At 40.8% G+C, this 26202-nt stretch overlaps 3 protein-coding genes across 9 annotated transcripts in view; 2 read left to right on the top strand and 1 right to left on the bottom strand.

Moving 5' to 3' along the window:
* The window catches only part of ftr86 (finTRIM family, member 86), a 5518-nt gene extending 1200 nt beyond the window's left edge, over positions 1–4318 (top strand). Inside the window, exons 3-10 of one of the 4 annotated variants that reach the window (XM_089013185.1) lie at positions 494–727; positions 856–1018; positions 1089–1178; positions 1255–1295; positions 1395–1458; positions 1543–1608; positions 1741–1943; positions 3836–4318. In XM_089013185.1, coding sequence (XP_088869311.1) covers positions 494–727; positions 856–1018; positions 1089–1178; positions 1255–1295; positions 1395–1458; positions 1543–1608; positions 1741–1943; positions 3836–4171 — 1197 coding nt within the window. In that variant the 3' untranslated portion in view covers positions 4172–4318. Of the gene's footprint in view, positions 1–493; positions 728–855; positions 1019–1088; positions 1179–1254; positions 1297–1394; positions 1609–1740; positions 1944–3835 lie in introns of all 4 variants that reach the window. The other 3 variants (XM_089013184.1, XM_089013183.1, XM_089013182.1) reach the window with 3 other exon arrangements.
* Positions 4319–6617: 2299 nt separating this feature from the next.
* Positions 6618–11732, top strand: tagln (transgelin). 4 transcript variants are annotated; one of them, XM_089013395.1, is made up of 6 exons: positions 6618–6787; positions 8454–8496; positions 9316–9507; positions 9619–9790; positions 10974–11076; positions 11161–11732. In XM_089013395.1, exons 2-6 carry the CDS (start codon positions 8485–8487, stop codon positions 11297–11299), a joined length of 618 nt encoding a protein of 205 aa, XP_088869521.1. In that variant the 5' UTR covers positions 6618–6787; positions 8454–8484; the 3' UTR covers positions 11300–11732. The 4 variants fall into 4 exon arrangements, with proteins under 4 accessions (XP_088869521.1, XP_088869524.1, XP_088869523.1 ...); XM_089013398.1 differs by lacking the exon at positions 8454–8496 and having other exon boundaries at positions 6621–6787; positions 9319–9507; XM_089013397.1 differs by lacking the exon at positions 8454–8496 and having other exon boundaries at positions 6626–6787.
* A 251-nt stretch (positions 11733–11983) lies between these two features.
* On the bottom strand, positions 11984–26161 carry pcsk7 (proprotein convertase subtilisin/kexin type 7). The gene is made up of 17 exons (XM_089013394.1): positions 26065–26161; positions 24847–25124; positions 24105–24335; positions 23763–23897; positions 22421–22586; positions 22233–22323; positions 21711–21765; positions 20863–21001; positions 20683–20783; positions 18260–18427; positions 18034–18138; positions 17812–17914; positions 14015–14171; positions 13828–13922; positions 13614–13719; positions 13252–13369; positions 11984–12847 (listed from the first exon to the last, which is right to left on the bottom strand). Exons 2-17 carry the CDS (start codon positions 25066–25068, stop codon positions 12581–12583), a joined length of 2259 nt encoding a protein of 752 aa, XP_088869520.1. The 5' UTR covers positions 25069–25124; positions 26065–26161; the 3' UTR covers positions 11984–12580.
* Positions 26162–26202: the final 41 nt, after the last annotated feature.

Raw genomic sequence — 26202 nt, 5'->3', positions numbered from 1 at the left:
ACATTGAGGGGAAATGTCTCATTGAAAAAGAGGCACAAAATGGCGACCTCCTGTGGCCACCTCCGTTTCCAAAGGCTGATAAATTCCTTATATGGAGCTTGGACGCCCTCATCTGGCGGCTTTTGGGTGCAACCCGAGGTCCCCAGACCAAACAGGTACAGCAAAATACATTGACATGATGGAAAGACGCTACAATGCGTCTTTTTTACAGTGAGGAGGCGGTCCTTTTCTGACGTCACGTACGGACTCGTCACCAACTCAAAAACAAGACTTCCTGAATGTTCAGCGCGAGTCTTAAAACGTAAAATATAGCTATATGCGGCGGAATCTTAAGATACGCCCAGTAGAAGTCATTTGAAGCCATTTTACAAATTATGGACACAACTTGTCCGGAGACGTCTGTTGTCCTTTAAGTGTAATGAGGGATATAGAACATATCGCCACAAAAATGTAGATGCGACTTTCACCTTAAGTCACCTTAAACTATTTTCAGGCTTTGGTCCAAGCGATGCAGCAAGAGAGACTGGATTTGTTTTCTGATCTTATCAATGTCGTTACTCTCACTGGCACTCAAGTCGGTGAGCTTCTTGACACGCATGAGCGGTCTTTCGGAAGCCAAATTGAAGGCCATATTCACAGTCTGGAACAGGAGATAGTACAGCTTCATTGGAAGGGAGAGGAACTGAACAGGCTAGCGGACATGCAGGACCACATCTGCTTCTTAAAGGTAATAGAGCGTCAAATGCAATGTTGTATTTGGTTTTTACTCACTTTTGCAGATGACTCATTGTTTTTTGGCCAAATGTAATGTGTGTGTGTGCGTGCGTGTGTATGTGATTACTGTTACCTGTTGAGAATTTCCTCACAATGGAGATGGCAGGTCCAACCGATGGATCCCACGAATCGATTCTGTGCAAAGAAGACTCTGTGGTAGTCGACGTCCGCTCTGTCTTCAAGGAGCTTCAAGAGTCGATAAAAGAACTCTGCCGATCCAGTCTTGCCAAACTTGTCACTTTAGGTTAGTTTCGATTTTCCGCCTTCACTCCTGTCCTCCCCTCGTGATATCAAGTGGACTTTTATCGCTGTAGTGAATGAGGATCCTGTGGACTCGAAAACTGAAGACGCCATCGCCCCGATTATGAGGACAGACAACAGCTTTGTGCAAAACACAAGTGAAGGTAAATTAGCACTGCGCCAAACTTTCTCTTGGAATTACAAACGCTAAAAATCTTGTTAATATTTTTCTTCCAATAGTTTATAAGATGCAAAATCCTGCACCCTTACCACCACCCCAAGGTAAGTGATATTCATGACGTGTATTATGAAGCAGAATGTGTGTTTTAATGCCTATCTTCATTGCAATTGAATAAAATTGACTTGTGATGTATCGAATTGATTCATTGTCCGCCAATAAAGCATCAGCACCGCCTCCACCTTTCCCTCTGTCTCAACCTCAAGGTAACGAACAAGGTACAAGGAGCTGCCTTGAGAACCTTTTCACATTTAACACATTCACACTCTCTTTTGTGGTCTTGTTCTCAGCACCCCCCGTCACAACAATGGGACTTGTAAGCCCAGAACCAAAGACAAGGGAAGAATTGCTGAAATGTGAGTTTTTTTACTCTCCCTTTCAAAGACAAAAAAAAAATAATCTATGTTGTGCTCCTTGTCAAAAAAATTTACATAGTCCTAATTAAAAAATGCTTTAATGGCAAATGGCAACATTTTTTCACCCTTAAGTTCACTTTGAGCCCACAATGGACCCCGACACAGTGTATCGCTATATACAACTGTCGGAGGGCGGTCGTAAGGCTACACTGCGTGCAGATAATCTGAACCCAGTGGACCACCCGGAACGCTTTCTCTACTGGCGACAGCTTCTCTGCAGAGAGCCACTGGGAGGCAGCCCATACTACTGGGAAGTGGAGTGGACTGGCTCCAAGGTGATCTTAGCTAGACCACACATCAGCAAACAGAAATATCATCCACACCGTTTGGGGATTTGATGGAAACGAAAATACAGACTATTAAAAATGTGGTTCAGAATGTGGTATCTGACTTCTTCTTAAAGGACAACCGACGTCACTTTTTTGTTTCCTAACTGACATCATCAAACACATCTAAAATACCCAAAACACGCAGTATGATATTTTATTCAAATGCAAAACACCAATAAAAATGACTTACTTAAAGTGTCCAAAATCTGCAAAAAAATTGAGCTGCGAATTGGGCATTTTCAGAAAGTCCTGCCCCCAGTTCGTGACGTCACGCCAAAACGTCTTGCATTGCTAGTGAATCAAAACAATGGCTTCAGATTCGGAGAATATGCTTTCTTGTTACACATCTAGTTTTGAATATGATTCAAATAGTTCTGAAGAGGAAAGCATACGTGTTTGCAATCGATTAAAAAAATTATTTGTGCCATTTTGAGGCAAATTTGGGGAGAAATGTCTCACACAAAAAGAGGCACAAAATGGCGACCTCCTGTGGCCACCTCCGTTTCCACAGGCTGATAAATTCCTTATATGCCACTTGGACGCCCTCTTCTGGCGGCTTTTGGGTGCAACACGAGCTCCCCAGACCAAACAAGTACAGCAAAATACATTGACGCGATGGAAGGACCGCTACAATGCGTCTTTTTTTGCGGTCATGGGGCGGTCCTTTAGTGACGTCACGTGCGGACTCGTCACCAACTCAAAAACAAGACTTCCTGAATATTCAGCGCGAGTCTTAAAACGGAAAATATAGCTATATGCGGTGGAATCTTAAAATAGGCTCCGTAGAAGTCATTTTGAAGCCATTTTACAAGTTATGGACACAACTTGTCCGGAGACGTTGGTTGTCCTTTAACTCGTTCACTGCCAGATGATGTGCAAATGTGTTCACTCCAGTGCCAGAGTTTTTGTCATTTTTCACTCAAATTCCAGGACACACAGAATATAGAGTTTTAGGACTACACCAACATTCAATACAGCGTAAGAAACCTTAGACCAGGGGTGTCAAAGTCATTTTTTGCCGCGGGCCACATTGTAGTTATAGTTTCCTCTCGAGGGCCGTTATGAATTTGGGGAACCCATTACAATGTTTAAATCCCTTCAAATATTACATATAGAGTACACAGCAAATTAATGAATAACTCGTTTTCAAATCTGAAGTCAAGAATAATGACTTTTATTGTGGTTGACATCCAAAAATATGAAATTTTGGCTCAGATTTTAGCAATCATCATGGAATTTAACAAGTTTGATTTGCTTTCGCGGGCCGAAAAAAATGATGTGGCGGGCCGGATTTGGCCCGCGGGCCTTGACTTTGACACCTGTGCCTTAGACACTCTTCTTTCATCAGAAAAAAAGAATTAATTCCTAAAGTATATGGGTCTGGAGTAATATGAGATGCAAAAGGCCAATGCTACCCCCTAGAGGGTGGGGGAGAAAAAACTTTGCCAGTGGTCTGACCAGCGCTTTATCAGCATGCCCACAAGAAAAACCTAACCCCGAACGAATTCAGGAAGGGCGCACAACGTCATATTTTCAATTTCTGCATAAATCGGGGAATGACATCGAATGAGTTAAAATTCACTTTTCCACAAGGGATGAAAGAACCATTTGCAGTTAGAGAGCAGTTCCTTCATAATTCAAATTAGTAAAAGAAAACATTAAATCCTCTATTCACATATTTACTGAAATTTGTAGAACAATGTAGTCAGATTTTTTTTTACAAGCAGGTGACTGTCCTGAAATGTTTACAAATATCAGTTTGGTAGTTCATGCATCATATAGAATTACTTTTCGGAAAAGAATAATTGAATTAGACTGTCTACTTTTTCATTCTTCAGGTTACCATTGGAGTAGCGTACAAGGATATGGACCGCCAGTCTTCTGATGACAAAAGCCGTTTGGGCCACAATCCTCGTTCCTGGACTTTGTACTGGTCTGGGACAGGTTTTTCCTTCTGGCACAATAGCCAGGAAAAACCCGTGGGTTCACCCAAAGGCAGAAGGATTGGAACCTATTTGGACCAGCATTCAGGCATTCTGGCTTTTTATCGCATTAGTGATGAAAAAGCTTACCTCATCCACAAACATGTGACCCAGTTCAGTGGTCCGCTTTACCCAGCGTTCCGGTTCTCGGGTGGAGCTGGGGCTACTATAAAAATTAGCAAGTTGGATTGATATACAAATGTAAAAAGTATGTAGTATTTGCAGTTCATTGAAATACAAGTTGGGTGCAGTTGCAGTATGACCCCTGTCCCGCTCCTCCACCACACTGTGTCCTAAATTATGTACCAGTTATGAAAATAAACTGAAATAAAATAATCACTCATCAGTTTTATTTTGTTTATTCTGATCAAGCAAAAGATATAAAGCAGGGGTGTCAAAGTCATTTTTTGCCGCGGGCCACATTGTAGTTATGGTTTCCTCTCGAGGGCCGTTATGAATTTGGGGAACCCATTAGAATGTTTAAATCCCTTCAAATATTACATATAGAGCACACAGCAAATTAATGAATAACTCGTTTTCAAATCTGAAGTCAAGAATAATGACTTTTATTGTGGTTGACATCCAAAAATATGAAATTTTGGCTCAGATTTTAGCAATCATCATTGAATTTAACAATTTTGATTTGCTTGTTTGATTTGCGGGCGGAAAAAAAAATGATGTGGCGGGCCGGATTTGGCCCGCGGGCCTTGACTTTGACACCTGTGATATAAAGCTATGATCAGTGAACCCTGTATGAATCATATTTAAATGTTTTTTTTACAAACTATAATCATATTTTACAAGAAATTATTTAGAAGCCATTCTCCTCATTTCATCGCGTTTCTCTTGGCAGCTCCATTGCTTCTAGGATGTGCAGGCAACTTTACGTCTTTTTTTCAAGGAATTGAGTCATGCAGATGAGTGGAACTGTTTGAACACTGACTTATGATGCTATAAAAACTAATATTTTTTTTCACATCCAATATGACTTGTGACGATTGAAATCTGCTGAGACACTGGTTGTGTTTACATACTAGACTAGTAATTTGAGCGTGAGGCAGTTCAACTCACCCTTTACCTAATATGATTCTGTTGGTGGCACTAAAAATCGCCCCTTCATATTACATCACAATATATATCCATCTATCTGTCTATTCGTCTATCCGTCCGTCCGTCCCTCCATCTGTCCCTCCATCCATCCAAAACTGTATATCTCTATATAAAACTGTATAGTATCTATTTATATAAAACTGTACTGTATATCTATTTAACTGCAATTTTAACTGTAACTGTGCAAAAATGTTTCATAAACTACACAGTGCAAGTATAAAAATTATTACTATTATTATTACTATTATTATTATTATTATTATGCTTGTGTTCACAGTAAGTAAACTTTGTTTATATAGCACTTTTCATAGGAAAAACCACAAAGTGCTTCACAAAATTTAAAACAGCTGTAATAAAAACAATACACAAAAAAGTGCAAGTGGAACATTATGCAAGCAGAGAACATAGTAGTTAGTCAAATGCCTGTTTAAATAAAAACGTCTTTAAATGTTTTTTTGTAAGTGTCACCTGACTCCATACAGTGTAGTGACAGTAGTAGTGCATTACATAGCCGAGGGGCTACCGCTTAAAAAGCTCTGTTACTTCTAGTTTTAAATAAGTTTTAAATACAGGAAAAAAAGACACATTGTAGCAGTCCTTCCATCACGTCAATGTATTTTGCTGTACTTGTTTGGTCTGAAAACCTCATGTTGCACCAAAAAGCCGCCAGAAGAGGGCGACCAAGCTCCATGGAAGGAATTTATCAGCCTGTGGAAACGGGCTGATTAATTCCTCACAGGAGTTTGGACGCCATTTTCTGCCTCTTTTTTGGTGATCCATTTCCTCCCAATGTTGCCTCAAAATGGCATGGAATAAATTATTTAATCGATTGCAAACATGTATGCTTTCCTCTCCAGAACTATTTGAATCGCATTCATAACTGGATGTGTAACAAGAAAGCATATGCTCCAAATCTGAAGCCATTGTTTTGATTCTCCAGCAATGCAAGACGTCTTGGCGTGACGTCACGAACCGGGGGCGGGCTTTCTGAAAATGCCCAATTCGCAGTTCAATTTTTTTTGCAGATTTTGGACACTTTAAGTCATTTTTATTGGTGTTTGACATTCGAATAAAATATCATACTGCGTGTTTTGGGTGTTTTAGATGTGTTTTCTGATGTCAGTTAGGAAACAAAAAAGTGACGTCGGTTGTCCTTTAACCGACAGGTAAACGGGCCTTGCCAACCGGTTAATTTGAAACACCCGTGGCTAAAGTCAAACTGTGGCAGCGTTCTGACTTTCTGGAACGAGGTTTAATACTTCTGACGACCGGACATAGTGAGCATGTATGACTTCCAACTCTCTCATGCAGCCAGCCGCTCACAATGATGAGGGATGCAGTGCAAGTATTTCGGGAATTCCCGTTGTGCTGCTGCATGGAGGAAGGAGCTCTACCCAAATAAGGCTGGACATTCGAACTGCGCAGACGGAATGGGAAGCAGTAGCAGGGAGCTACTAAAGACCATGCCCTTTTTAGGACGAACTTTCCTTTTTTTCCCCCTTCCCTTCCAAGCTGTCCTATTACCACTCGGCACGCCCTCCGTCCACCGCCACCACCCTAACAAATGTTTCTGTCATTAAATCGTCTGCCCCTTTTTAAGCCAACGTTTTTAAGGAGGAAGATCTCCGCAAAGAAAAGAGCCACGTTCCACAATCAGCTTCACAGTCGGCCAGCAGAGAGCAGATCCATTCCCTCGCTGTAAGTAGACCTTAATTTCATTTAATTTACATCTGTCAGCATATTTCTGAGCTCATTGGATGTTTTTCCTCGAAGTAATTGATGATCTATTGAGGAGGCAACGGGTCTGTGTCAATGAGCTGTACAATACGTCAAATGTTTTACCTTTTAGTTCACTTACAGCTAAATTAGGGACAGTGTGCTTTACTGCTAATTCACCAGGGCCCTTTAAGAGCCCTGCACGTCCTTTAACAAGGGGTGTTTTTAGTGTGAACGCAATAACCCGACCTAGACATGCAAGCTCGCCGGGTTTCCGGGATGAGATGACTCGTGTGAAAATTTCACATTTTCAAAAATGAAATTCAATAAATGATTTTTAAACCACCACCGAGTAAGCTTTCGCATATCGAGTGAGAACGAACTCTCGGCAGACTGGACAGTCAGTGGTGAAAACCAAACCTCATATTCATTTAATCAGGGGGTTGGCATCCAGCTGCGCAGGAGCAGCATTTGGCTCTTTAGTGCCGCCCTATTGGTTCCCTGGAAAATTAGTACAGAAAAAAAGTACAGTATTAAATTGAAATAAAGGAGATAAACATTGTTAATGTTTTCCATTCCTATAAAAATGCATAGCCTTCATTATAAGGCTTTTAATTTAGTTTTTGCGCCTCCATAAATCTTTTTTTTTTTGGCCGGTAGTGCTCTTTAAGCTTTTTGGGTTGGTGCGCCTTGATTTAATCTAAGCAGACAATCAAGAAAATGGCCTCCACCAGAAATGGTGGACAAAAAAGTGACGAAGAACAAGAAAACCAAAGACCAACAAGCTCAGCTAGCCACATTTTTTGTGCATTATTACCTCCCCTGTCAAGCACACTGTGTCCATATAAGACCATCAAGAAGTGTTTGACTGTGGTGGCTCGGCTTCATGACGCAATTCAGCAATTTCTACATTTAACCACAGCTGGAAACTCCGTTTTCCTGTACTTGCTCTTGGCCGACTGGGCCATGTCAACGGCTAACCACAGCAGGAAAACACAGCTGCACAGAAGGGGAGGATAAAGAAATAGCAGAGAATTATAAGCAGGATGTTCAGAATCAGAAAACCTTTATTTATTTATTAGTTGACCATACTTGCTCATGCTGTTTTTTCGGGTCAGCCATCTTGAGTTTTGGGATCAATCGTAAGAATAACCTCCCAAAATATCTCACAAAATGAACACAAAAATCACAAAATGTAGGCATCCTTTGTGTAGTCACAATATTTTGTTTTGTTGTTGTTTTGATTTCAAAATGGTGTCGCGAGAGTGGCTGCCTTTACAGCAGCTCCTGTGTTTTGTTTTCTACTTCTTTGTTCCTTTCCACTTTGCTGCTGTGAAATGTAAATTCTCCACTGAAGGACTAATAAAGAATCAAAAATCACCATTTGACTACTTTAATTCAAATTGATAAAAAAATAATAATTGTGTACCAGTATGGATCACCCTTGATCATATCACTTCTGAATATTGGGGGTCTTCCTGTTTAAATAAGAGCATATGTGGAAGACTGCCACAAGCATTTTATTTCATGAATATTATTTTTGGGATGCGCTTGCCATGTATCATCCCCAGTGACACAAAGCAGTTGGAGGCGGTGTTGCCCGTCTTCCATTTGGTGCGTTAACGCTGACTATTTTGAACCTACCCAGGAAAAGGAAAGTGGGGTGACCTGACAACAAGATGGCAGCAAAGGTTGTATGGTTGAGAGCACACAGTGATTCGGGTTATGCACAAAAAAAAAGCAATCGACAACATGGAAAAAAAAAAAAAAGCAAACCCTGGCAAGCGTTTGTATGTATGTTGGCAGTGAGCAACAAGTCGTGTGATGTGTATGACAAAGAAGATACATGCAAAAATGGCTGATTTAGCGCTCCCTTCATGCACTACGCTGCCTTTGGACATCGAATAAGACAATGCTGTGCAGGAAGGACACTCTGCTGATAATGTCACCCTGATGGCAAAACAGGAGATCCACTTGAGCAGCTGAGCATTATTTTTTTTTTGCTTCATTCCACGCTTGGGACACGCATGTCTAGGATGTTTTGTATTTTCAGGTGTATATTGTTTGCAAATGCTTTTGAATATGGCCGCGTGCATGTTGGAGCTTTGAAATTCCACTTTGAATAAGAACATACAGTAAAGTCTCGTTATATCGATATTCTCGGGAGTCGGAAAAAAATATCGATATAACCGGACTATCGATATATCCGATCCTGCGGCATGTAAATTTTCTCCTTGCGTTCATAGAAATAGTATCGTAATAAGCAGTACTATCGATATAACGAGACTTTACTGTATTTGTGTTGACATGGCCGAGATCCAAATTGAACAGCACAGTGAATCAGGATTTCACAATATTGGAGATCTGGGCGATGATCATACAAGTCAATTCTGCTCGATTTGAAAGTTATGCAAACGGCTCACGACAGGGTTGCTTTGAAAATATGCGACATTGCACTGACTAAAGGATGACTTTCGCATATTTTGTTCCCATTTCTAATTCCACATCAGCAGGGAGCTGGCATGGCAAACAAAGGTCCATCCTATGGCATGAGCCGGCAGGTTCAGGACAAAATCGAGAGCAAGTATGACCCAGAACTGGAGCAGATTCTGGTGGAGTGGATCATTCGCCAGTGTAGCTCTGATGACAAAAGGCCAGAGTCAGGAAAAACTGGATTCCAGGCCTGGCTGAAAGACGGATGTGTGAGTACACTACACGGACTATTGGCTTTTTTGACTGACCTCCATTTTGGAAAATTTTGACCATCAGGGTCTTTCTGTGTCTTTTCATTGTCATCCTTCCCTTGGGTTCAGGTCCTGAGTGAATTGATCAATAGTCTTTTTCCTGGAGACAAACCCGTGAAGAAGATCCAGAGCTCAACCATGGCTTTCAAACAGATGGAGCAGATCTCGCAGTTCCTCAATGCTGCCGAGAAGTACGGCGTCACAAAGACTGACATGTTTCAGACTGTCGACCTCTGGGAAGGTTAGCCTGCTCTTCACTTCTGTTTCAGTGGACTGTTGGTGCCATGATGGGACAGAAGTAATCTCATTACTGTGAATTGTAAAACATACCCTCACCCTTAAAGGACAACCGACGCCTTCGGACAAGTTCTCTCCATAATTTGTACAATGACTTCTACTGTGCGCATTTTACAAAGATTCCACGGCATATAGCTATATTTTACGTTTTAAGACTCGCGCTGAATATTCAGGAAGTCCTGTTTTCGAGTTGATGCCGATGCCTGACGTGACGTCACATCTGGAACGCCCCTGACCGAGAAAGCGACACACAATGCATTTTGGGTACTTTGTTTGGTCTGAAAACCTCGTGTTGATGGCAAAATTAGAAGAAAAACGCATAAATTACGCGATGGTGAATCGTTGTGTGTTGCACCAAGACTACTATTTGATACTAGTTGACACAAATTCCCAGCAGACAAATCAGCCCATTTCTAACGGAGCTTGGACGCCATCTTGTGCATTGTCCGGGACGCTACTTTATAGTCCAGATGGCTCAAAATTACACAGAAGGACTTCTATAATCGATTGCAAACAGTTATGCTTTCCTCTTCAGAACTATTTGAATCATATTCATAACTGGATGAGTAACAAGAAAGCATCTTCTCCGTTTCTCAAGCCATTGTTTTGATTCTCGAGCAAGGCAAGACGTCTTGGTGTGATGTCACGAACTCGGGGCAGGACCCTCTGAAACTCGCCATCCCGAGGTCATTTTGAAGTAGTTTTGGGACACTAACTCATTTTTATTGGTGTTATGCATTTGACTAAAAATATCAGCCTGCGTGTTTTGGGTATTTTAGATGCTATAAAACGTTTTTCTGATGGTGTTGGTTGTCCTTTAAAGGTGATGAAGGATGAATGATCAATATGAAATTTCAAAACATTTTCTGGTGTCTCACGAGATACGTGGAGGTTGCAGGGATATACTGTTGTAGTTGAGTTCTAATTTTGCAAATTCAGTTTTATTATTCGTTGTATGCCCCCTCGCTAAGTACTTAATTGTAGCTTGACGATATTTTTAAATGCACTTTTCATGTCATGACTTTCCTTAACGGCCTATTTTGACAAAGGTTTCTTGTGTAATGTGATTGTACATTATTACCATACAGTATGCAAACGATCCAAGACCGGTGTCTGTTTGTCGGCAGGTAAGGACCTGGCAGCGGTACAAAGGACCCTGTCAGCTCTCGGCAGCTTGGCCGTCACCAAGGATGAGGGCACGTACAAGGGCGACCCAAACTGGTTCTTTAAGTAAGTCCCGTCGTTAAAAGAATGTGTCCATTGTTCACCATCCAGAAGCACTCAGGTTACATTTTGTTTCTATGTGCCTTATAGGAAAGCGCAGGAGAACAAGCGAGAATTCTCAGATGATCAGATGAAGGCGGGCAAAAATGTGATTGGTCTCCAGATGGGGTCAAACAAGGGAGCCAGTCAGGAAGGCATGAGCTACGGAAGGCCCAGACAAATTCTGTAAAATCCATTTAACCAAAGGAACGAAATGACCCTGATAACCATTGCATCATTTGAGAGCCTGTAAAGTGCAAACCGGTCCTCCAATGTTTTTTTTTTCCTTTTCCCAATTCAGTAACCCCTTGCTGCTTCTAATTTCAAATGAATAACCCAAGTCTCATTCCACACTGTTCACTTTTGCCGAGCCTCACCTTGTGCTACTCTGTCAGTCCCAGTTTATTAAGAGCTGTTCGGTGCCATTGGCAAAAGCACCACATACATTTTATGATCTTGGATTTGGTCACGAAAAACAAATGCCCATCGTTGTATGACAAGACCACCACCATGGGGAATTTTCAATTTAAAAAAAAAAGGATCAATTTCTCTTGCTATCTAGATATGCCTGCTGTATCAGCACTGATGTTTTGTACATTTTCATATTAAATGACTTGGAAGTACATGTGTAAAGAAAACTGGTTTGTATTTACCAAAGTTGACTGCTAATAGAAATTTGAAGCTCTTTTCAAATCACTGTAAAATGAAGCATTAAAGAAATCAAAGTGAGTTTTGTATCAAACCCCAAGGTGATATTTCAATTTCCTTTATTATTCATGTGACTTGCACAGCAAAACACAAATTGCAACTCCGCTTTAACTGTACAACAGTAAATAGAATTAGTACATCTTATAAAAATGTATAAAAAGTTCATAGGCAGCACAAATTAAGTACATTAAGGCATATAAAAGCAACACCAATAAAAATATAGGTTGGCATTATCAACAAATGAAAAACCCAAGTCTATTTTTTTTTTCAGTAGTTGGTCGATCATCATCCACAAGTAGGTCTCCTGGTCTTCAACATCAAATGCAATGCAATCCTCCAAAAATACCTTTTAATTTTGATGTCATATTTTTTTAAATGAGGCCACTTCACACACTCGCACCAACCAGATTCAAACAACTGCTCACTCACAGCATATTGATACCTTTTATAAAGTGCATACATGACATTCCTCACAAGGAATAGCAAATTATTCTGCCACAAACGGTTTGACTGAGATTCCGATTATTTTGGTTTTCCCTCCAGTGTTTTGTGAGGGATGGCTGCTCAGACACATTCCAGAACAATGTTGACAGAAGTTCTCGCGTTTCAATCGCATTGAAAACGCACCACAGTGAAGTCCATTCACAGTTCAAGCAACAATCTACATTGCACAGTAAGACAAGCAACTGTGACCCTGGTAAAGAAGGATGAGGTGGAAACCTGAGACGACCAAAAAGTACATTTGTCCCAACTTCAGGCTCTGTCATGTCATCAGCATGTCTTGACCAATAAGTGGCATTTTGGCCTCAGAATCAAGCACCGCGTGCAGCTCCACCCCAGATTCCCGCTCCTCGCCTCTTTCGTCCTCTATATCTAACGCATCCTCCACTTGACGCCCATTCCTGACTCTGAGACCTGTTTTCCTCCAGGACAGACATTGGAGGCCTCTGAGATCCAGGTGGGCTATGGCGGCATCCAGTGCGTAGTAGAGAGACCAAAACAATGCAAAGCAGCCAACCAGGAGCAGAAACTGGATATTAAAGGATAGAAAGCAAGAGACACAAAACTATTAAAAACATAAACAGTACAGAGACTTGTAATTTGCACTTGGCAACCACTTTATAAAATCCCTTGCTGTTGTGTGGAGACAGAGAGCTCGTGATCAAGCCAATCCACTAGCTAGCCAATCCACTAGCTATCCAATCCGCTAGCTAGCCAATCCGCTAGCTAGCCAATCCACTAGCTAGCTAGCCGCTAGCTAACTAATCCGCTAGCTAGCTAGCTAACCGCTAGCTAGCTAGCCACTTTGTTTCTGAGCGACTTCCGGAAATCGCAACAACAAAATTTGGTCATATAGACCTGCTTCTTTTTGAGTACATAGGTCAGAGAAAATGGACAGCACAAAATAAATAGCTTTGTTTTGAGTAAACTTACCCGGAGACTGCTCGAGGTGAAGGGACTGATAATCTCTGATGGAATATCAAGGCCTGGGGAGCAAGGTAAGGAGAAGTTGCTGTCTAGATACTTGCCACTCATGGAATCCTTCACCAGCCTGTCATTTATTGGACATTAGGTTAGATGAGCCTTTATTTGTCTCACAGTGGAGAAATTTACAATGTCACGGGTCAAGTGGTGACTAAAATGTGATGCAAGGAAGTCACGGAAGAGAACAAGTCATCATGCATAGATGCTACTCGAACAACAGCTCAAATTGTTGATGAACTCATAAAAGTCCCAAAAAATGAAATGATGGCAATTATTTTAGCTGTTAGAAAAAAACCACAATGAGGGCTTACATTTGTCTTTCCTTGACATCTTTGAAGGTCATAGAAGATCCATACAAAGTCAACTTCCACTGCTTTAATTCTCCTACCCTGGCACATTGTTGAGATGATGGTTCCTCTATATCAGCAGAGATGGGTCATTGTGGCAGGTAATGGAGCGCATTACACAGAGCAGCAATAATGTGTGCAAGTCAAAACATGTGCGAACCGAGCAACCATATCTTACTATGGTCAGATAGCTTGAGGTAGTATTGACCGTCAGCTCTCTCCCCCCAGCAACGCACAGTAGAGAAGGTCCAGTCCTGGTAGCCTGCAGAGTCTCTGGGTGGGGAAGTTAGTGAGGGAAACAATATTCATTTTTAAGCACAGATATGGCTTGGATGCTTCACTCAGAATATGCGCGCTGTTGCCACCTGTCAATAGCCCGTCGAGCCCCAATAACTGATGGAATACCACTGGGACAAAACAACACAATCTCCAAGTTGCCACGACAAGGGTGGGTTATCGTCACCGTAACAGCCACGTGCTCCAGGGTCCGCATCCCAGACAGTGCCAAATCAGCAGCAGTGACTGAGAGGAGAAACAGACAGAGAAAGTGTATGTTTTCTTCTCAAACGTGTAGGTTCCAACCGCTCATGTCCTCGAAACTACGCCAACACAAAAAATTTGACTGGTCTGCCATACAGTCTAAGCCAATGTTTTTCAACCTTTTTTGAGGCAGGGCATGTTTTTTACATTGGAAAAAAATTGCAGCACACTACTAACCAAAAATGTTATAAAATGACACTCAGTATAGTTAATTACAATATAATTTCTCAATGTATTTATACTCAGTCAGTGTGAAACCTGGGCTTGTTTAGATAAACACATGGGCCTTCATCCAGGTCAGAATCTTGTACAGAGCTCAATTCAGAGTTTACAGTTGCCCTTTTTAAAAATTCCATGACTGTCACCATGACCTCTCACGTGTATCATTAAAGGACAACCAACACCATTTTTTTGTTTCCTAACTAACATCAGAAAAACGTTTTGTAGCATCTAAAATACCCAAAACACGCAGGCTGATATTTTTAGTCAAATGCAAAACTCCAATAAAAATGACTTAAAGTGTCCCAAAACTACTTCAAAAACCTCGGAAATGGCGAGTTTCAGAAGGTCCCGCCCCCTTGTTCGTGACATCACGCCAAGACGTCTTGCCTTGCTGTAGAATCAAAACAATGGTTTCAGATTCGGAGAAGATGCTTTCTTGTTACTCATCCAGTTATGAATATAATTCAAATATTTCTGAAGAGGAAAGCATAAATGTTTGCAATTGATTAAAGAAGTTCTTCCGTATAATTTTGAGGCATCTGGACTCCAATGTAGCTCCGAGAAAATTTACAAGATGGCACACAAGCTCCGTTGGAAATGGGCTGATTTGTCTGGTGGGAATTTGTGTCAACTTGTATCAAATAGTAGTCTTGGTGCAACACACAACGATTCACCATCGCATTATTTATGTGTTTTCCTTTTAATTTTGCCATCAAAACGGATCAACACAAAGTTTTCAGACCAAACAAAGTAGCCAAAATGCATTGTGTGACACTTTCTCAGTCAGGGGCGTTCCTTCAGTGACGTAGGGTGAGGCCTCGTCACCAACTCGAAAACAAGACTTCCTGAATATTCAGCGCGAGTCTTACAACGTAAAATATAGCTATATGCGGTGGAATCTTTGTAAAATATGCTCAGCAGAAGTCATTTGAAGTGATTTTACAAATTATGGATACAACTTGTCCGGAGACGTCGGGTGTCCTTGAACTCGTTCACTGCCAGATGATGTGTTCACTCCAGTGCCAGAGTTTTTGTCATTTTCACTCAAATTCCAGGACCCACAGAATATAGAGTTTTAGGACTACACCAACATTCAATGCAGCGTAAGAAACCTTAGACACTCTTCTTTAATCAGAAAAAAAGAATTAATTCCTAAAGTATATGGGTCTGGAGTAATATGAGATGCAAGTGGGGGTGGCTGTACAAAAGGCCAATGCTACCCCCTAGTGGGTGGGGAGAAAAAACTTTGCCAGAGGTCTGACCAGCGCTTTATCAGCAAGCCCACAAGAAAAACCTAACCCCGAACAAATTCAGGAAGGGCGCACAACGTTATATTTTCAATTTCTGCATCGGTTGTCCTTTAAGTTTTTTATTGGAACTGTGCCACACAAGGACAAATATTAAATTACCCCCCGAGTCTTTACTGCACGGCATTTTATAAAAATTTAAATATTAAAAAAGTGACATTGGATAATTCTCACGGCACATCTGACAATCTGTCATGGCACACTAGTGTGCGGGACAGTGGTTGAAAATTACTGGTCTAAGTCACAATAAAATTAGTGGTAACAATGCATCATATTTTCTGTTGTACAACACACACCCAAAACGCTTCATTTTCTTCAAAAGATGAACCTGCGCCTTATATGTGAAGTAATATTGAGGCCCAACAGGTCTCGCAAATACTGTCAGCACCCACCGACTCCATTTCCTCCTGTAGAAGAAGTAGTGCGTAACCCCAGCCTTTACTGTAGTACCTTATAATGTGATGGGCCTTATATTTGGAAAACTTTTATATATTTATGTTATATTTAGAAAACCTTTTTCATTAATTCAATGTGCGCCTTATAGTCCGGTGCGCCTTATATATGGAAAAAGTTTGAAAATACACCATTCATTGGGGTGCGCCTTATACACCGGAAAATATAGTAAGCATTTTCATTATTGTTTTAGACCAGGGGTGTCAAAGTCATTTTTTGCCGCGGGCCACATTGTAGTTATGGTTTCCTCTCGAGGGCCGTTATGAATTTGGGGAACCCATTAGAATGTTTAAATCCCTTCAAATATTACATATAGAGCACACAGCAAATTAATGAATAACTCGTTTTCAAATCTGAAGTCAAGAATAATTACTTTTATTGTGGTTGACATCCAAAAATATGAAATTTTGGCTCAGATTTTAGCAATCATCATGGAATTTAACAAGTTTGATTTGCTTTCGCGGGCCGAAAAAAATTATGTGGCGGTCCGGATTTGGCCCGCGGGCCTTGACTTTGACACCTGTGTTTTAGACAGTCTTGATTTGGTTTGACTTTTACGCAGATTAATTTGTAATTTGTGTCACCAACGACTCATTGCACATCCAACAATGACAGCAAAACGCTCTTTTCATATTTCCTAGATGACGACAACTAATGAGCTCATCTGCTCTTTGACCATTTAAGGTTGCCAAGCATCCTGAGACTTGGGAGGGACATGAGTCGATAGAAAGTATAAATAAACAAAGGTGTACACTTATAGTCAATGGGTAGACATTTTCAGGAGGGTAAGAGGCTCGCGAGATGTAAACAAAAGCGATTGAAATGTGGGCTCAAGAGACTACAGAACACTTTTCCACCAGTATATCTTAGATCAGCTCGGTCCCAAAGAAGTCGGCGGAGTCTCTGGGTGTTATTGATGAATGGCTTTGGCTTTGCATAGTGGAGTTTTAACTGGCACTCGCTGAAGTGGTGTCGAACTGTAGTTTGTAAAGTGCCTGAGACCATTTTGGGGTATGATTCACACATTGATGTGGATTTCTGAAGCAGTGCCACGGCCATTCAATGTTTTCGGTTTAGTGATTTCTCCAGATTCTCTAAACCTTTTGGTGAGATTATCAACTTCAGATTATGAAATTCCATAAATTCCCTGTAATTACACGTACAGGAATATTGCCCTAAAACTGTTTTCTCATGGGTTTGAGCTTCATTTCAAGGATAGAGGTAATATTGACTGAACAAGTAGGCCCCTCTGGCAGTGGGCCCGACCACGAAAGGGTCTAGAAAAGTGCAAGAGGATGAGAGGCAGGAAATGTTTCTGCTACAGTTTGATCACCGCAAACTCAAGATGTGGAAAAATAAGACAATAATAATGAGGGAATGGGAACACTGAGCAAAGATGAAATGAGAGAACAAAGAGACATGGGGCAATTTGAAGACATGCCGTTCAGTGAGTAAAGGTGGACGCCCCGATGTTCAAGCAGCAGAACATGACCTAATATGGACGCCTGAGTCAGACTGAGGAAATGAAAGAAGGGAAAGGGAGGACGTGGCTCCATGGTGTCATGTAGAATTTAACCATTTAATGCCAAATTGAAAGCGAGTGAGAGAGAGAAGAAGAGAGCAGCCGCACATTCACTTACCTTTCCAGGTGCGAACCAGCTCTTTAGGATACAATGGAATGGACACTTTCTCCTCGAATACCGAGCTCTGATACGACACAAGATATGGCACTGGCTCCCATACCTGCAAACCACAGCAGGAGAGAAGAAAAAAAAATCCAGTTAATTTCCCTGATTCAGCAATTTGTTTAGCATTGATGCTAAATGCCGGGTGGTTGCAGCTCTACATGTGCATTTATGTACCTTGGCTGCGTTAACAAGTTTCCATGCGTTGAGGAGACCAAAACCATGTTGATGACTGTGATGGAAACCGGCTCCGTTCTCCCTCCAATCTGAACTGTTGTCACACTGATGGGTGGATTTTGCAACAAAAAAAAGGATATCGTTTTGATTTATGTGATTACCATTTTTGAGAAACACTCTCCAATGAGAGCAGGTGTGCTGCGAAGAGTGACTACAGTTGTGATACCTTTGTGGCGGTGAAGGCGATGATGTGCTGGACGTCCCTCCAACTGAGGCAAGGTCGGACCTGCAGCATGAGAGCCACCATACCGGCTGCCAAGGGGGCGGCGGCAGATGTGCCAGTGTGGCTCTCTGTACAACCCGTCCCCTGCTGCATGAACCAGTCTGATGTTACCTGTACAGATGGATAGTCTGAGGCTATTTGTGCATCTCAAACAGGACTGCAAGATGGTCTTCTGATATCATCGCTGTCTATCTTGGATAAAGAACTATCCCTAAACGTCTGTTGAAGAGTGATTGAGCTATGCATAAAGAAGTGTGAAGTCTGATCACTTTGATTGCCCATTGTTTTTGTTCAGAGTGGATTTAACTCATTCATTGCCATTCACGAATTTATTCGGGAATTGAAAATATGACGTAGAGCGGCATTCCCGGTTTTATTTTTTTTCTTGTTTAGGTGCTGATAAAGATGCTTCTGGCAATAATCTTCCCTTCCACAACAGGCAGCATTATCATTTTTTCCATGTTAGCGCTTTGTTCCAGGTTTAGCTGTTGTTAAAGCGCTATTTAAACCAATATGTATGTATTGCATTGTATTGTATTTTCGACAGTCGCCCTCATTTCAAGCTCATATAACTCCAGACAGACCCATACAATTTAGAAATTAACTGTTTTTTTCTAATGAAAGAAGAGAGTCTAAGGTTTCCTATGCTGCATTGAATGTTTATGTAGTCCTAAAGCTCAATATTCGGTGGGTCCTGGATTTAGAGTGACAATGACAAAAACCCTGGCAGTAGAGTGGGCACATTTTTACACGTCGTCTCGCAGTGAATGAGTGAAGGGCAATCGTCTTTGAAACCAAGAAAGCCGATAAGAGGAATTTGTCCAAATAAAAATCAAGAGCCATGAAGTACATACACTTACTTTAACAGTGGAGAAAAAAGAGAGAAAAAAATCTAACCATTAAAATATAAACAGTAAAGTAATATGACCCAACTGCTAATGGATTAGGGATTACATTGCAACGCTAGCAAACTTTCACTTAAACTCCAATAAAAACATTCAAGGTGAACAATTAGATCCTGTCACTGAACATCAGACGCTTTGGAAAAAAAAGCACATTCCAATTGCAGGAAACAGGAGGAAACTACTCCCACTTTCACTGTCTGTTCCCACTTGCGATGCTTTTGTCTAGTACACAATGTGAGCGCTAAACAAATAGACCGTATATGATTGTTGGAGACAGTTGGCGACAGTTGACGCCACTCACGTTCATTGCGTACAAGTCAAAAAATTTCCATCTTGGTAAAGTGCAGTTAAGAACGGACAACATGATCGAGGAGGGAATTCACAGCACTCTGTGTTTACGTGAAGAGTAAACACTCGTCCTCACAGCTGTTCAAACTGTTGAAGATATCAGGCTTCTAATTGCTGTTAACCTGCGTGCCTGTGTACATGATTCTTGTTGACCAGCCTTGTATGAAGCGGCACAATGTCTCACATCAAAATTTTATTCTATGCAAACAAATAACATGTTGCATTTACCGGTGTATAAGGTGCACCGGAGTATCAGGCGCACCCCCAATGAATGGTGTATTTTCAAACTTTTTCCATATATATGGCACACCGGACTATAAGGAGCACCTTGAATGAATGAAAAAAGTTTCCAAATACAAAATATCAATATAAAAAAGTTTTCCAAATATAACGCATATATATTAGAGTTCAAGTGAAAGTTTGCCATACATTATATAGTGCTACAGTAGAGATTGGGGTTACGCACAACTTCTTCTATGAGGGGGAAATGGAGTCTGTGGCTGCTGACTGTAGTTGCAAGACCCGCTGTGGCTCAATATTACTTTACATATAAGGCACAGGGTCATCTTTTGAAGAAAATGAAAACTTTTGGGTGCAACTTATACACCGGAAAATACAGTAGTTTATTTCATAAATCATGACGGAACCTGTCCGTCGCCAAAACTCAGATAATACTGTAGCCCTTTACAATATCTTTTTACACATCATTTAAATAAAGAAATTCTTTTTTAGTTCAAGTACAGTGATACATTTGCAAAGCTGTTGTTTTCTGTGTCAATCTCGAATGGGCTACACAGTGAAATTTATAAGTGCCAGAGGAGGGTCAAGACTTGGCCAATAAGCGTACTGTGGTCAGCTTGTGACTCACTCCCCTCAAGGGAGAGGTCATTTTGTCAAATCACTTCCCCCCCAGGAAATGACATTCCTCACCCAAACTGTATCCATAGCGGAAGGAACAAAAATAAATGGCTGCCTTCTATAAGTCTTGGCAGAAAAAAAAAACAAAACAAAACAACACTAAAATTGATGATATACTAACTGCTAAAAACAGGCAACAAATTCAAACGATCAGAAATTTGCCGCATGCATTTTGTGTTCATAAGTAAGACCTACAATGCTCCTGAGCTTGTTCCCTCCGCTGCTGAATGTGACAGCCAACATGGATGCACACTCTTCTGCATAAAAGGGCATCCTGCCATTCTCGTCAACAGCTCCTATGTCCAAAAAAAGTACAATATAAAAATTCACTTTGGGACTATCTGAAATGATATACACCAAAAAGTCTAATTTTACCAATGGTGATGGTGTAGATGGAGTTGGCATAACCATCATAGTTGCAATTGTCATTGTATTGACCTCCGTTGCCACTGGCAACCACAAAAATGCTTCCAAAACCCCGTCTTCCCGCAATGACTCCGTGCTGAAGTGCAGCCTGTGAAGAAAAATGAATATAGCTTTATTCACCAACCGTACAAATTACTTGAAAAGACGAAATATTGTTTTAGACAACACATTTCAACAATTATCTGGAGACAGATGTGAAGGCTGGCCAAGTAAATGTTGAGATGTAGTGCCCTCTGCCGGACAAAATTAGCACTGCATAATGTCAAACTGCCGAGCCGCCCTTTTCATTTACCTCGTAAAAGTCAAATGAACAGAAAAAATAAAATACTTTAAAATGATGAATGCCACAGGTGGAATGGGTAGTGTTTGCGGAACTCTATCAATAAAAAAGCCACCTCAAATTGAAGAACATACAATTGATCTGCACATGCACCAAACCCTTGGGTATTACGAATGAATCTAGCGAGCTGGCTAGCTAGCTAGCTTTCTATCTATTTGAGTTACTTCCAGGTTGAGCTGCCGTTGATCACCCAGAGAAAAACTGTGACCTTAAGAGTTTTGAAATGCTCTTTTAAATGAAATGTATTATTATATTATGTTTGAAAAAAAAAAAAAAAAAAATCGCACTCCAAGTTGGGGTAACATCAGATAGCAAACAGCAAATAGAGTGGCTGTTTTTCTACTTCTTTTTTTCCCCTCTTCCTTCCATAACTTTGCTGCTGTAAAATGTAAATTTCTCCACTGCAAGACTAATAAAGGCGAATCCAATCCAAATCTCAACAATTGACCATTCTGACCTTGCCCAAAGGATGAGGCCCGTCCACAGTGTGTCCGTCATCATCAGGACCCCAACTAGGAAAACACAATTTATATTCCTTTCACAATGTGCCACGGATTGAATACCGTATTTTCCGGTGTGTAAGTGTATAAGGCGCACCCCCAACAAATGGTGTATTTTCAAACTTGTTTCCATATATTAGGTGCACCGGAGTATAAGGCGCACCTTCAATGAAAGAAAAAGGTTGTCCAAATATAATATATAAATATATATACGTATAAGGTCTTTCCAAATATAAGGCACACCACATTATAAGTAAAAACTGGGGTTACGCACTAGTTCTGCAGGGGCAAATGGAGTCAGTAGCTGCTGACAGGAGTTGTGAGACCTGTTGTGGCTCAATATTACTTAACATAAAAGGCGCACCCGCGTATAAGGCACCTTATACACTGGAAAATACGGTAAATACAGATTTTAAGTTGCTATTACGTCAAGTCAGACAAACGAGAGAAAGGGATCAGTGTGACACGCATGTTGTTACCTGCAGCTATAGATGTCGTTGACTTGATAGTGTTTGTTGAAGGCTATGGCCTCCAGGCTATCCGTCAAGGGGCCGTCCAAGACCCTAATTCCTTGGGATGCAAGTGATTGACATTTCAGCCTATATACCTCACTCAACTCACTCAACAAGCGAAGCATTAATCTACAAACTACATTCTGATTGTGTACCTGCCACCTTACAGCCGTACGCGACTCCCACAGCACAAAAGCTGTTATTGGGAACTGCAGCGATCTCACCGGCACATCGGGTACCATGGTGGTTGTCACTGTGAACGTCCGGGTGAGGCATCGGGTCTGGGTCGTTGGAGTTCAGATCATAGCTGCCCTCTGGACTCTATAACATGTGGGTAAATGTGTGCAGAAAATTCATCAAATGGGAACATTTTAATGGATATACAATATATTAATTTGAAAATTTTATAGGCTATAGCATGCCCCGCAAGCCTTGTGAAAATAAAGCAGATCAGAAAAAGGTTGGATGGTTTATCTGCTTAAAAAAATCAGGTTTATCAATTTGAACATGAGATATTTGGTCTATTTAGTGTATTTCAGGACAACCGAGATCTCCGGACAAGTTGTGTCCATAATTTGTAAAATGGCTTCAAATGACTTCTACTGAGCGTATTTTAATAAGATTCCACCGCACATAGCTATATTTTACGTTTTAAGACTCGCGCTGAATATTCCGGAAGTCTTGTTTTTGAGTTGTTGACGAGTCCTCACGTCACTGAAGGAACGTCCCTGACTGAGAAAGAACACATTGCAGCAGTCCTTTCATCACGTCAATGCATTTTGCGGTACTTTGTTTGGTCTGAAAACTTCGTGTTGATCCGTGTTGATGGCGAAATTAGAAGGAAAACACATAAATAACGCGATGGTCAATCCTTGTGTGTTGTGACAAACATTTTGAACCCATTGCGCCCATGTATTATTATTACACACGGAGCTTTGTCGTCATCTTCTGCCTGTTTTGGGTGCGACACCCCCCCCCCCAATGTTGCCTCAAAATGACACGGAATAAATTATTTAATCGATTGCAGACATGTATGCTTTCCTCTTCAGAACTATTTGAATCATATTCATAACTGGATGAGTAACAAGAAAGCATGTTCTCCGAATCTGAAGCCATTGTTTTGATTCTCGAGCTAGGCAAGACGTCTTAGCGTGACACCACGAACAAGGGGGCGGGACCTTCTGAAAATGGCCACTTCCGGTTTCAAATTGAAGTAGTTTTTAGACACTTTAAATCATTTTTATTGGTGTTTTGCATTTGACTAAAAATATCATACTGTGTGTTTTGGGTATTTTAGATGCTATAAAACGTTTTTCTGATGTCAGTTAGGAAACAAAAAAGTGATGTCGGTTGTCCTTTAAATGTCCAGTAGGCTGATCGCAATTTGGGAAATCAAGGTATACTGTTTTTAATATTTGTTTGCCACAACACCACTAATTCGAATTGGTTTTGTAGAATAAATTACATTTGTTAGAATGAATTATAAAATTGACTTACATAATTAGGTTCTAGGTCTTTATGTGTGTGTTGTACACCATCATCGACCACCACCACGGTGACTCCTTGGCCAGTGATGTTGCGCTCCCATACGCCGGTTACATTGATGTCCATGTCCTTATTAACACTGTTGTGCTTCAATGCAAGCATGTAATAGAAAGGGAAGACATCGATTAAAGTAAGCAAGAAGAAGATGTTGTATGAAGACAATCATAGCTAATGATGTAGGTACATGAATTAGGGAGTTTTATTTGGGCCAATTCAAACACGTTTTGCTGAGCTTAATATTATTGACACAGAATGAAACAGTAACATGTATATACAAGAATTACATTAGCTCACCAAGTGCCACTGTTTAGGGTAATGGGGGTCATTAAAAGCCATAGATCTTTTCGAGCGACTGAGGACCCTCTCCTGGGAGTACCAAAGGACATTGGGGTGGTTTGCCAGTACTTTCCCCGGATGGAGATTATTCTTCCAAACGCTAGCACCGAGATGAGATGTACACAGCAAGTAGTGGCCTTCTAAGTGTCCAATCCGGCCCTGGTTGTGCAGTCCAGCCTGTTCTGCCACCTGGAATGGTGAACGTACAGGGGGAGACATAGTAGAAATGTAGATCAATATTGAGCTCCGCCCACAGCGACAATTTCAAACTACTTCTGCTGCTAATTGTGATGTGGTTTATTTATATTCAGTTCTTTTCAATGGGCAAAACAATTCATTTTATGTTTTCTCCTGAGTTTTAAAAAAGGTAATGCCTAAGAATTAAATGCTCATATTAATGACATAAAATAAAATACGGTTGAAAAAAATCAGTTCTGTAGAATGACAGAGGGGGTGCTCATGGTATGTCAAAAATGTGTACTGCTCTACATGACTGGTAGCTAAAAACGAACATAAGGGATGTCTCTGTATTCATGGCAAAAGTGTTCTCGCCACCACACATACCTGTCTATAAAAGCATATTTGTATTTATTAATTAGCATTGCTTAATTAGTTACAAGGCTACTATGATAGTAAAGTAAGAGAGACAACAGTTTGTTGACATTGGAATGTCATGACATTGTGTGAATAAAAAAATCACCTGGTTGGCAATTACATCAAGCTCCTCACATTCCAGTTCATCCTCATGATGTGGGTCAGCATGGAGTCTGACAGCCCATGACTGACCTGGATCACAGGATGGCGCTGAAGGTGACTGAAAAGGAAATGACTGTGTGCCGGACAGTAGATGGTTTAGAAGTAAAAGAGCAAAACTGGAGAGAAACAGGAGGATAATGAATGTGGTAAAATGGAGCGTTGCCATCACAAAAATAGATGACAAAAAGGGTCAACTGGGTGAGACCTCATTGGAACATCAAGCTGGATGTGTGAGAGAGAGAGAGAGACAGGGGGAACAAAAGTCTGGATCAGTGGCAATTTGAAAAGAAACGCTGGATCAACAGTGTCTTGTGACAGTTTGACCTTTTAGCACATTTCATCTTTGAACCAAAAATATACAATTATATTGTGTAATGAAACAACACCATGCTTGACACAATCACGAGGTGGTATGAAAATGTACACAATGTAGTAAAATTGTTTTTACTCATAAAATAAAAAGCAGGACGTGCAAGATTATTCATCCACGTTTCTCTCGGTGCAGCCAAGTGACAAATTGGTCTCGATGTAATTAATATACGACTCACGAATAAAGACATTACAAATTAATCATAGTTTTCGATCGCTGTTTAGTGCTTTGTATTCCAAGCGGTATCTGTATTGATCAAGAAATCAAAAGTCATACACTGTTATAGAGATACAGAGAAGCAAGTCGTTACAGAGCGTCTGATATGTGTTGTCGATGGTGCTTCTGAAAATTGAAGGCTCCAAAACAACTCGCAGTTGAAAAGAATCCTGTTTTATAGTCAACTAGAGAACCGGGCAATCCTCTAAAAACTGCCGTGACACTAATAATTTTCAACACACTAATTTTCAATGGCTTTGGAGCTATGTATGTTAGACGATTGCTGTATGTCTAGCTCACCGAAAAGCCATTTACCAATCGAATTTGGCATTTCTCGTGAGACAGACAACAAGCCACAAGGGGGTTAGACAGCTCACTGTGGGAAGGAAGCTGGTGTTTTTTCTTCTTCAATATGTGTTTTCCAATATTCTAATTGCGGAAGTTGATCAGCAAAATAGTTAAGTCGTGGATAGTATTTTATCAATCAATTGTACAAGAGTCGTCAATTTCCTTGTTTTTGAATGGATAAAGAAAAAGTCATTGTAATTTAAAAATCAAAGCTGTCACGGTTATTACCTTTCAAATGGAAATCGTTCTTCTCGTGTCTCAGTTGAAATGTTGACAGTAAAGAACTCCTACGGCGCACTCAATTGTACTACGCCGGTCATTTCCGCAATACGTAAACAGGTCCCAGCTTGTACGTCTGACGTCATA

The sequence above is a fragment of the Hippocampus bargibanti genome, linkage group LG14 (genome assembly GCF_051943395.1).
Source record: "Hippocampus bargibanti isolate YZ-2025 linkage group LG14, ASM5194339v1, whole genome shotgun sequence".
NCBI lineage: Eukaryota > Metazoa > Chordata > Actinopteri > Syngnathiformes > Syngnathidae > Hippocampus > Hippocampus bargibanti.
Note: the sequence above shows the minus strand (reverse complement) of the source record. Positions and strands in the feature narration are given on the sequence as shown.